The 12,289-nt window shown below is 34.6% G+C and overlaps 1 protein-coding gene across 3 annotated transcripts in view; it reads left to right on the top strand.

Moving 5' to 3' along the window:
- The window catches only part of ec (echinus), a 76,731-nt gene that overhangs the window by 40,729 nt on the left and 23,713 nt on the right, over positions 1-12,289 (top strand). For all 3 annotated transcript variants that reach the window (XM_053747356.2, XM_064436054.1, XM_053747363.1), the window contains one exon: positions 6,660-6,758. In XM_053747356.2, coding sequence (XP_053603331.1) covers positions 6,660-6,758 — 99 coding nt within the window. The remainder of the gene's footprint in view (positions 1-6,659; positions 6,759-12,289) is intronic.

Below are 12,289 nucleotides of genomic sequence, written 5' to 3' on the forward strand. Positions count from 1 at the left end.
ACGAGTGACCATGGGTTTGTGTCGCCTTACAGTAAAAAAATTTCTTAGTGAAAAAACTAGACTATGTAGTTTAACATGGTTACAAATTACTACAATTGTGACATTCATCATAAAGAAGAGACATAAGACGCCTTATATAGTCCAGTAGAGAATTAAGTCATAAAACAGACTTTTATAAGACTTCACGCACCTCCAGTAGTAGTCCAAGCAAATAATATAAGCGTGCACACTTATTCTATCTTTCCTTGAAAAATAACGAAAAATTGATAGAAACATATTTAATCACATTTATGATAATTACAACTCCAAATATGATTGATGGTTTGGAAAAATACTTAAGATAATAATTAATCATGTGCCGCAAACTAACTTTCCCGAAGAATCACACGGCGAAATGTAAAATGTACACATATCTACAATTCATATGTTATTACATGTAATCAATCACATTGCATGTCCGTGTGTCTATCTATGACTATTGTAACCTAGTACGAAAGACCTACATTTTCACAAGCGTTATGAAATAGTTGATAAAAAATTGTGATGAACTGCAAATAGGGTCGGGTTTTAAATTGCACATAATATTACTCAAACATTGTGTTTCTTGCTGTATTTTAACAGGCTTTTAAGGTTCTTGCTCTCCATACAATATTTGCCAAGGAAAGGAGCAGAAAAATTTTGACGACCTCTGGGTCTTAGATGTTTGTCTATATATGTATATGTTATAAAATATAGTATCGTTGAGTTAGTGACCCATAACACAAGTTTCGAACTTATTTTGGGCCCAATTCAATCTGTATGATTTGTCCATACATATTATTTTATATTAAGGCACAATTTGAGGAGAAGTTGAGGGGCACTCAAATTGCACCTATCAAAAAAAGCAAACTATCTAACTGTATTGGTCTACGTATGTGCTGTACGGAAACACGAGTATTCGCAGTACCAAATTTGGCAAAGCCTAAGCACATCAGTTGCCTAATCCGACCCTGGTGAAAAAGTTGATGAACTCTATGACGTGGGTGATAGTTATAACCAATGTGTAATTGACACTGTTCTGTCTGATTCGAGAGTGGGTGTCATTCGATGTGTCCAATCCAGTGAGTCAATGTGCACGTGCTTCTATGCATAATAGATAATATTATTGGACACTGATACTGTACATATGTTATTGCATATTTGCACGCTATCATCATTTTGTTATTAGGACTGCTTGTTCTACGCCAATATTTTAACTGCAACGTGCTATAGACGTCGACATTTTTTTGCAGTTAAAACTCATGTATTATATACAAGAATAAATGATGATTATAATTTACCTGAACTTGGCAAGTGCACACATCGTTTTGATAGACTAGTAAATTATTAAAATATGGAGGTGAGTCGTTTCCGTGGGGGAAATGCACCGGCTATAGTTTGATTCAAATTCGTTTCCGTCGATTTATTCGCTGATAGTACACCTCACCTCGCGTAGAATTAATATGATTCGACAACTCATCCGTACTACGTACGATTTTTGACACGCAGCAACAATATTGCAGGTTACGTATTTCAAAAGATGCGAAATATATCTAAAAATCATTGACTTATGTACAAAATTCCAATATCGTACTCGCGATAGGAATCTTGACATTATTAGAATTAGTCATTAAGGTTGAACGTCTATACAGATTTTGAAAAAATACTATGTGATCTTTTCAATGTAAATCTCCTTCACGGTTGATTGTAATCAGTAACAATATTTTGAACAATTTTAGGTATTATGTCGACATAACGCATCTGCATGTAATCCACAGATCCAAACAGATTATAGACAATAAATCGTGCGAGCTCTCGTCTTCCCACGCGACCCACTGGCCGTCAAATCGTGGTTTTTCTTAGCATTATAAATTCAATATGTCCCATGCTTCACTGCCTCCCCTACTAGACCCACTCGCACAAAAACGTGTGTTAAATGATTCCTATATCTCTGCGTTTATGTAGAAATGCATTTAGTACTTACATTATAGTCTAGATTTAGTTTTTTATTGTTACTATTTTGTTTTCAAGGTCCACTTGGATTGCTTCATTGAAAATAATGTTTGCTTAACGTCGTAATTTATTACTCATAAAAACTATTTTCAATTGCATGAGCGATTTTCGGTTTCATTTTCTCTGTAAAGAAAAGTCATAAAAGACTGTAAAATACAACTATTTTAATGATTTAGAACAGTTTACTCAAATACTACTGTATTATCAATCAGTATGTTACAGTCACTGACCCATTTCGTGTTGTCATAAATATAGTTGTTATTTCCATTTTTGATTTCGATGTGTACAATTTCCACTGATTTGAACAATGGAACGAATTTTACGTCGAGTAGTACAACCATTTGGTTAGCGAATGTGTGTGTGTTAGTTCAAAGTTACCTTTGAACCGTGTCTGCGAAGTCCCGTTAGTTACAGCCGTCAGTCTAAGCGCCTTGCTCAGTAAATGAGCTGAGATATGGCGTATGATTACTGGGTTTTGGCACACGTGCGCGGTTTTATAGTCTGCGGTAGCTGATGTCATTTCAGATTAAAAATTTTCTCGTATATGATCGTAATTTACTAAAACGTCCATGTCGAGCTCTACGAAAGTTATTTCTTTTGTTTTAATGAGATTTTCATCCCTGAAATGCAATCTTGAATTTATTTTTATCATTTCGCTTTTAGTCTTATCATATCTCCATTTCTTTTAATTTAAAAATTTAGACATTTTCTTGTCATCGCTATTTTACACATTGTCTGATAAAAATCTTCTTGCATCTACTGATCCAAAATTACTAGAATTATTCTTATCAAATCCACTGATAATTTATCTCATAACATACACCTGCAAATGCCCAAGTTTTTTTCTTATCAGTACGTAAACATTGAAAGAAACTTTGTTCTCGAAATTGTTGTATTTGGTTCCTTATCTTTAGCTCGGCCTCTCTTCCATTAGCAAGAAACTTTATCTGTCTGTCACGCGCCCAACGAAATATAGGACGTGTTTACATGGCCCTTGTCAGTCACTTAACATTCGTCGTCGTCGGAAAATATCGATATTAGTACCTTCCTATGCACAGTGTGAACTCTGCCTTACATCTGTTTGTTTGCCTTGTCTTTATTTGAACGCTCAAAGCTTTTATAGAGTACAACGAAATCTTCACATCTCTCCGATAAAAAAGTGGACATTTTTCGTTCAAACAACTTTTCTTTGTATTGCAGACATGCTTTTTTATGTAATGGTTTTGATATAAATTTAAATCTGTTAGCACGGTTATATACAATTGTTCTGTTATATTAGCGTTGCGATGTTTGCCTTGTGTTTGCTTGATATCGGTAACAATCTGCGTCACGATATTACGATGCCATCGTTTAACGTAATACTCCTATCTATTATGTAACGTAGCGAAAAGTAGTTCTTTTCAATCATGGTTTATAGCGTAAAAAATATATTTTTTAATAAATTTTCCTTCGTCGACATAAGTACGAACGAATAAAAACCTTCGACAAAAAATACCAAGTTTGAAATCCACTCACATCATCGCACTAAACAATTATTCCGGTTTATTTATTTCAACCTTATCTATCCCATGCAAATGCATGAGGTTTACTTGAAAATTCTAAAGAAACACTGTCTCTAACAGTATTTACGTGTCTGTGCCCAAAATCAGTACTTGTTCACTTACGAATACGTTTACATGATAATGATATGTACGATTTTGAACTGTATGATGTTGTCAATAAGGTTGAAAATTAGAATGTTATTTGTATCATAGTATTAGGTTGCAACGCTACCGGCGACGTGCTCTGCTTGTGAACAGCATCTGTCGTCTTTCCGTTGTGAATATCCTATTCATTGTTAGTTACGTGGTTTTCTTGGATTTAAGGTGAAGTAAAGATGCAGGATCAAAAATATTGAATTGTATACAATATTCAACTTCTCTCATATTCAGTATCATAGAAAACGTTATTGTTTATATATTGTTATGACGTTTACACACATATAAATTCAATAAACAATGGAGCAACCTCATGAGGGAAAACAATATGACAAAGGCTTAAAATAAAATTTAAGAAGCAGTGATGATCAAGACGAATTGCGACAACAAGATACCTATTAACATTCAGGACATAGTTATTTTGGCAATAATTGTGATAATGAACAAAATTATCAAGCAACCTATAAACTACATTTATTTACAAGTCAATGCGTCTCCCAAACCACATACGCATAATTGCAACAATACTCAAAATTAAAATAAAACAGTAGATTATGAGAGCATCATTGTTAGCCGACCATCTGCCGATAACCAGTCGTGTCCACCTGCCTGCGCCGAAAACCTTCGCGAAAAACTGCACGCGGCTCGAACAGGTGAACTTGCTGATGTCGCCTTGTCTACTCGGCTATGGGGACCTTTAAATAGCTGTTTTACACATGTTTTGTTGAATTTATATGCTGTAGATATAAGTTGTATACCTACGAGTAGTATAGTTGAAGTGAATTATGGGCTACTTTCAATTAACTAAGTATTAAAGTATAATATAATTCGTTGGCTTTAGTAGTCAAAACTGGAGGAATTGCGAAGTTTTTTATTAATGAGTTTTGAACAATGTGTGTATCTGTAAGGTTTGCAAGTTAATTTGGGATAATATATTCCATGGCTACTTACACTAATTAAATTTATCCCATGTGAATCCTTCCGCATGTGGAACTCAGGCTGTTTATTTCTTTTTACGGACGCCATTATCTATCATTAGGATATATTTGTGTGACTACTTTCAATTAAACGAACAAATAATCAAAAGTTAACAGAAAGCGCTAGCTATCTATCGACAACATTATTAGTTTCATGATAATGAAATCGCTGCACAATTATAATAAAGTATGTACTCAATATGTACATACTTTACAATATTTATAACATATCGATATCGTAGTATCTAAGCTGATTTGAAGTTCGTCACAAATCTTCGTCAAGATCAATGTCTAATATTAAAACGAGATCAGTGGGCGGCAGGAAGTGTGTTGGCGTCACGCGGCCGTTATGTGCAACCGATAGGTTTTTCTATTTCTCCTACGTCCGAATATTAGAACAAACATGTGTTGTTTTTGGATAGTGCCATTGAGCTCTTATTGTGTCTGATTATACGAGCCATTACATCACTGGATGTAGTGGGAGGTGAATAGTTTTCACTGCTAATATTAGTTTCCACCACATTATCAATCTTTTGTTAAGTAATGAGATTTTAGGTCAAGCCTTCCTTTTTGTTGAACCAGAATGGCTATTGAAATAACTAAAAGCAATATTAGAACCGTAAGCTATGCGGTCGAATATTGGCATCACTATTAATGTATCACATAAATATACATACGTCATAAGCTTTGTGGCTATGACATGGAATTAGTAGGTACTCCAAGGTAGGTGCCAAGTACTTCCTAAATCCATGGGCTACGATTAAGTGATGTGAAACATGATTAATTGACATATACATCCCCTTTTACAACATCCAGTTTTTTGCGATGTCAGACGGTCGGCACCTGACGACGCGTGCTCAAGACGTCCCCACCATATTCTGAAACTGCCATATTGACATATGGTTGACGATTAATATCACTTATTTATGGAGATATTTCGGCGCTAAAATGGATATGTGGTCCCATTATCAGATCTAAAATAAATTTAATGGAATTTATAATGGCAAGTTCTAATTCTTTCTAAGGATTGGACAACTGAATAATGATTTTGAAAACTGATAAAAGTAATGGTAGACGCAAAGGTATATTTACCTGTACCTAAAATCGAGCCTTTTAAATATTTTTTATTGTAAACAATTATTAAGTGATAATTAAGTTATTTTCTAGAGAAAATACGCCATTACAATATAATGTAGTTATTTAATCTACAATTTAATTACTATCTATTTTGACTTGCGAATATCGATAAAAAAAATTGTACGTGCCATATTTAGAGTGTAGCTAAACTGGACTTAATTAGGTTTCCTAGTGCTGAAGAATTAAACCCACGAAGTTTTGCAGCTGCCTAGAGCATGTGCGAGTACTAGCGATGTTAAAATGTATATTTTAGTAATGGTTGATCAATGTGTTTTAATTATAATATCGCACCTGCCCCTCGAGCTGTTTCTAACTAAAAATTTATCGATAAGCTGCAGCTTATACTATTTTCCAATTTACAAATACATTAATATGTTATTCTTGGTATTGTAAAAAATATGTTTTTATGTACATGTTGAGTACATACTTTATTATAATTGTGCAGCGATTTCATTAACATGAAACTAATAATGTTGTCGATAGATAGCTAGCGCTTTCTGACTATCGTTCAACTTTTGATTATTTGTTTGTTTAATTTGAGAATGTATATGGTTATTGGAAAAATATTGAAATTTAATTACAAACGAATGGAAACGAAACATTGGGAATAATATCGTTTTTATAGACTTTAGACAATACCAGTTTTGGAAAGCATATCTATCTAGTTATGCTTTAAGAAAAAAAAAAACCAAAGCTTTCGAATACAAAAAAATCTCTAGCAAATTAAGAAGATCATTGTCACCTGTATCCCTTGCCCCAGTTAATATTAATTAAGCTTCGTAATAGACAGCTTTTATAAGCTTATTTCTCTCCGCAGGTGCTTTGGCATCTGGACGTGTTTCGGCGCAGTTTCCGCGAGCTTACTGCGCACGCCTGCCTCGGACCTTCCTCGGCGTGCATTTTTTGCGCACTCAAGGTAAGTGCAATTACTGCATCTATTTTCAGATACACACCTGACTTGCAATACATGTAGTAAACAATGTTAAGGAGACGCACCGTTGTAATTTTTCGCGGGAAAAGTTCATAACATTTTCGTAGTAAGTATACATTACACATTTTTTTCGTTACTTTTTACATATAATAAATATGTAAAAAGTAATAAATAAGTGAATTTTATTTTGTTTTTATTATTTTTTTTAATATAAGAAATATAATTATTTTATCAGGTGGCAAAAAATGTGGATGTTATTTTGTGTAAGGACGGTTTCTTCGAATTTTGTGTCTCGTTTGTGTATCGCTCCGTTAAAATTCCCCGTAAATCTGTCTGGAAACAATAGGATTTGACAAAAATCCGTTGACCAGTCCGATCATTCGACGCTGCCCGCCGTCGGTTGCAAAATAAATAGTGCAAAGAAGGATAGCATATGCACTAAATTTAATTTTCATTATTGTTACTACACTGGCTCAGTGTAAATACGCTTAATTGGTATATAATAATCGTGGATATCTAGTCATATCAGCCAGTTTTCTGAAGGTAAATCATCAACGAAGATACCTTAGGGTGCCAAAAATGAGGTAGTACGCGAAGAACTATATTTTATGTTAGCTATAAGTATATTTCTATTTCAATTGATCCATCTCTCACAAGACCCAGATGAAGAAGTAGGAAGTGTCTCTTGCCACATTACTTTGTGCCAAGCTTCAAAGAGAAAGAAAAAGGGTGACCTCGGCCGGGCAGTCAAGACGTGACCTTTTGGAACAATGGTCGCTGTTCGTATTCAAACCCCGGCCCGTCGGCTTTCGACACGTCCACAGATGAATAAGCATATTTATGATCTTAAGAGCTAAGTTTTACTTCCTAAGATGATATTGGTTTCGAAAATTTGAACTTGGAAGGTTGCTGAAATCTTGTGAAACATTAGCTTTGCAAAATTTTTAGATCAAAATGCGACAGCCCACTTAATTCTATGAGCTCTTGAAAAAACACAACCTTTGCTACTAATATTTATACGGATGACGATTAATGTATTATTCGTGAAATAACAGCATCTCCTTCTCACGTTAATTTAAGAGACATTTTATAGTTTTTATTAAATGTGCCGTATTAAATAGCTGAAACATAATAGAATACAGCTAGGACCATAAAAGTTTATGGAACGAATAACAATAGAGTATTATAATAGATAATACCATTCGAATGATACTAATACACAAGCTACACTATTTTCGGTTTCTTCACATAATAATATCTACTCAACAGAACTGAGTCCTATATAAAGATAGTACATTTGGCTCGTACTAATTTGCTGTTTCGTTTGTAACAATTTTACTGTTCGCGTAAATTGAAGCTAAGAGTTCTTTGTAAAAGCAATTACCAGGGAAATGGTTGTCTTAAAATAGCTACTTTATTACGCGATCGAAGCGAGATTCACGGGCAGACAACTTTAGTCTACCGGACCGACTGGTTCTGGAGAATAGGACAGGTCTGCCTGGTCGTGATTTAGCTATCTAGCAAAAACCTACCTAGCCAAGACTGGAATCACGTAGGCACTATGCCTTTGTTGTTCCAGAAAATGTTGTGAACAAAGTATTTTGTAGATAACGCCAAGTTTAAGAGTAAATAGGATTTGTAAACAAAAAACATAATGAATGAAAAAAGCAAAACCAAAACTTTGTTAATTTATGTTTAGGTTTATCTTGCAATGGACCATACATAAGATTAAGAGTCACTTAGGCCAACAATAAAATGAATCCAATTGCTGGATAAGCATTTGGGTTCCAAAATCAAAAGGCTCGTTGGCATCATAACGACTTTCTATTCGATATAATCTGTGGTCCCATAAACGGGGCACAGCGCACGTGTCTTTACGATGCCATATCAAGAACCAGTTTGGAGTTGGCGCGCTTTCCAGCCAATCAGAGGCCGGCTTGCGGGCGCGTAAGTTCGTGGAACTCTTGTCCTCGAACGCTATTGGACGGCCGGAGTAGTACTACTGTATACTACGTTGATGTCGTGAGTTCGTGACTCCAAATGAAAACTTTTAAGTTGTATAAACATGTATACAATGGTTGCTGATTTTGCGTTTGTTAATCAGCCAACTATTGTAATACGGCTATATAAAAATGTAAAATTAAGTAGATCTACTATATGCTTCATGCGTGCAAAATTTGGCTCTTTGATTTTTGACACATGTTCAATAGCGTGTACAAGACTCATACTGTCTCTAATTGAAATGGATACCCTATCAAATTACTGTCCTGACATGATGATCGGAATAGCTTCACTACTTCTTAGGCTTAATGATTTAGGAACAAAGCAAAGGCATTATATTTTGTCTGATACGTACGACTCCGTACGTACGAACGAGTGTACCACACTACTTTTTAGTTTTATAGACCTAGAATACCTAAATCGTGAGATCAAAGTCATGGGCGCCGGGAGTAATGCTCTGGCGTTTAAAATGGAATTTGTTTTGCGGAGTTCCGCCGGTGCATCAAAGTCAAGCCGAGACAATTAAGACCTGGCTTTCGTTTTCTGCTCAAATTAGAGAGGCTAACATTGTTGTAAATTAAGGAAAGAATACAGAAAGATCCAGTAATTAAACGATTATGAAAGAGACGGCTTCACTAAGCAGGATTAAAAGTCACACCTTAGTACATGCCATTCGTAGTGTCCTATAAGATACAGTTAGTCTATTTCTTCAACAAATTATAGAAGTAGGAATATATTGGTCCCGTAATGTAAAGTGGGCGTCGTGCTACAAAATCAATAAATTTGACATACTCTTAAGACCAAATTTAAAAATATACAGATCAAACATACTATATATACCTATATGTAGAAAGGATTACTTTTTTTGAAGAACCTGCAAAACAATACTTATGTCGGCCACACATAATTCTAAAGACAGGCTTGATGCACTGCTACAGGAAGTATCACATCTATAACCTCATTAATTAGTAAGAAGCAGTAAGAAGTCGCCAACCTGCGCATGCGCAAGTTCCGGAACAGCGGACGATAAATTGAGAGGTTCACAAAGTATAATAAACTCCAAGACACGGTCAGAGCGGTGTGACTGCGATTGAATTCAATGAAACGAAGCATCGCAAATATTTGATTACCAATTCCATTGATTGCCCTTTACTATTTAGCAACGATTTATTTCACCATTTCTCTATCAATTAGATGGATTTGCGCTCGCAAAGCACAAATCCAGTCTGTTAGTACAGAGGCGTGTCTGACCTGTGATATATTTTTAAGGTTAATACTGTGAATGCAAAAGGAAGCAAAAATTCACATACATGCGTAAAATAGAAGTAGCAAAAATAAATTTTACACGGAAATATTATCAACAAAAAATATTGAAACTGATAACAATAGCGTTGATATGGAAATAACCTATAACCAAATTTAAAATCGCATAGAATCTTAGGTGATCTACAATTTTTGCTTTCCACATGTGTATAACTGATTAACTTCCCACTTCAATAGAAAACAATCTAAAAAACTATTAACCTATAGTATAGAAAAATAGACAATAGAAATCAAAAAGAAAATATGAGGCTGGTAAGCAGACAATGCCTTCGCTCTGCTTGCTCGCTATCAACAGCTAATTAATACTTTTACTTTGGCTCCAGTTTGGAGAGCGTGTGATCTTTACTGAAGTCTGAATACATAATTTTATAACTAAAATGTAGCATAAATTAAGCCAAAACCCACTATTAGTTTTTTTGCTTGCCTGTGAACTTGGTTTTGGGATGCGCCTTCTGCGGTGCGGTGATATATAATATCCTACTGATAAGAATCTCATTTGTCATAAATCTACTAAACATTAGATCATTTCATCACCTTCTTTTATTCTTTTTTTCCATGATTTCACAACGAATATCAACAGCATTAGAAAATAAAATGTTAACAGGTAAAATAATTCATATTGGCCATTTATATGAATGACTCAAAACTTATTTAAAAGAAATAGCTAATATTTAATTTGCGCAGGTAATCTATTAGAAGTAGAACGAGACACGTCCAAAGGAACTGTGTCACTCGGTACGTGCCTTCGTACTCGTGCAAATTACGCCATTGCCCTGTTTCTAACACACCTTGGTAATAGTTCACTGTAATATGTCTATTATTTTATTATATACTGCCTGTTCCCTGATTTGATTTGTGTCTATAGTGGACAAATTATCTGTAATGTACTTTTTCGGGCGTGTTATACTCATGTGTGGAGCTAAGCATCCGAGCCCAAGTCCTCTTTCCTACATTTGGCATGGTCTTCGGCATCCTTAGTTGAACAAATATATCCTTCTTAACGAAACAGTTTCCAACCCTTTCGTTTTGCTTTTTGTCAGAATATTACATTTGTAGTGTTGTAAACTGAATTTTTGAATGGTCATAGTACTTATATACAAAATCATTAACTGCAGCAATATCCTCGGTACAAATTGACACATTCAGTCCTGTTTGCATCGACAGCTATTTATCTAAGCGTTCTAGACTCCGCAATTACCGAGCTTAGTTACAAACACAAATAGCTATGTATTTACATGTGTTTATTTTTTCTGTAACTTGCATTAATAGTTGTTAACTTAGTTTACACGTTATTATAGAAAACCGCAATATGCTTCCGTTATTGCTATATGCATTGACTAGTTTTATAATGATGACTCTTTTTATGAATTTAATATAATGTTATCAGGCAATATACAGTGTAGTTCTCTTGGCCTCCTCTATCAAATAAGAGTGCGGCCCCATTGCTCAGTCGTGATCTGTTGTTTTGACGTCCGTTGACACCAACGCAGAAATTGTGTGGAGATTTTACGTACGTCAACAACACGCAGGTCAGTGTCCTAATATATGGAAAACAATGGAGCGGCACGCCGCAACGTAGCAGTGGAGCCTGGCCCTAAATGCTCAGTTTCTTCCGCGACTAATCAGGAATCGAATCTAAAACATTTATTGAATCCGATTTCAATAAATAACCATCCGTAACGTAGTTTCCTAATAAGGTAATAAATGTGATATCATTGATTGACCATTTTGTGTTATATGGTTTTCGCCACGCTAGAACGATTATGAACAAATTATGAAAGAAGCAGAATTGGAGTATACACGAATTGATGTTTTTCAGAATATTAAAACAAATAAAACTTTAATATTTTTTGTCGAAGCAACAAGAAATTTTATAACTGAAAATTATTTAATTTATCATTGAAAATTCTTTATTTTATCACTAAATATGAGATCAACATTTAGATTTTCCTAGACACGCACAGTACTTATTATATTAGTAAAAACTTTAGTATGCTTTAAGTATTTATACTATCATTTATAAACAAAGTAACAGGACTTCCATTTACGATGCCATAAATCATAATTGTTATCGCTCTGTACTTTCTTATTTTATAAGTCCGAGTCCATATTTCAATCTAGAGCTTACGATGGATGTATAGTATAGTATAAGACTATAGTAGAAGATCACGCTGGTCTGAAGAGTCGTGCGC

Source organism: Plodia interpunctella, chromosome 7 (assembly GCF_027563975.2).
Source record: "Plodia interpunctella isolate USDA-ARS_2022_Savannah chromosome 7, ilPloInte3.2, whole genome shotgun sequence".
Classification (NCBI taxonomy): domain Eukaryota; kingdom Metazoa; phylum Arthropoda; class Insecta; order Lepidoptera; family Pyralidae; genus Plodia; species Plodia interpunctella.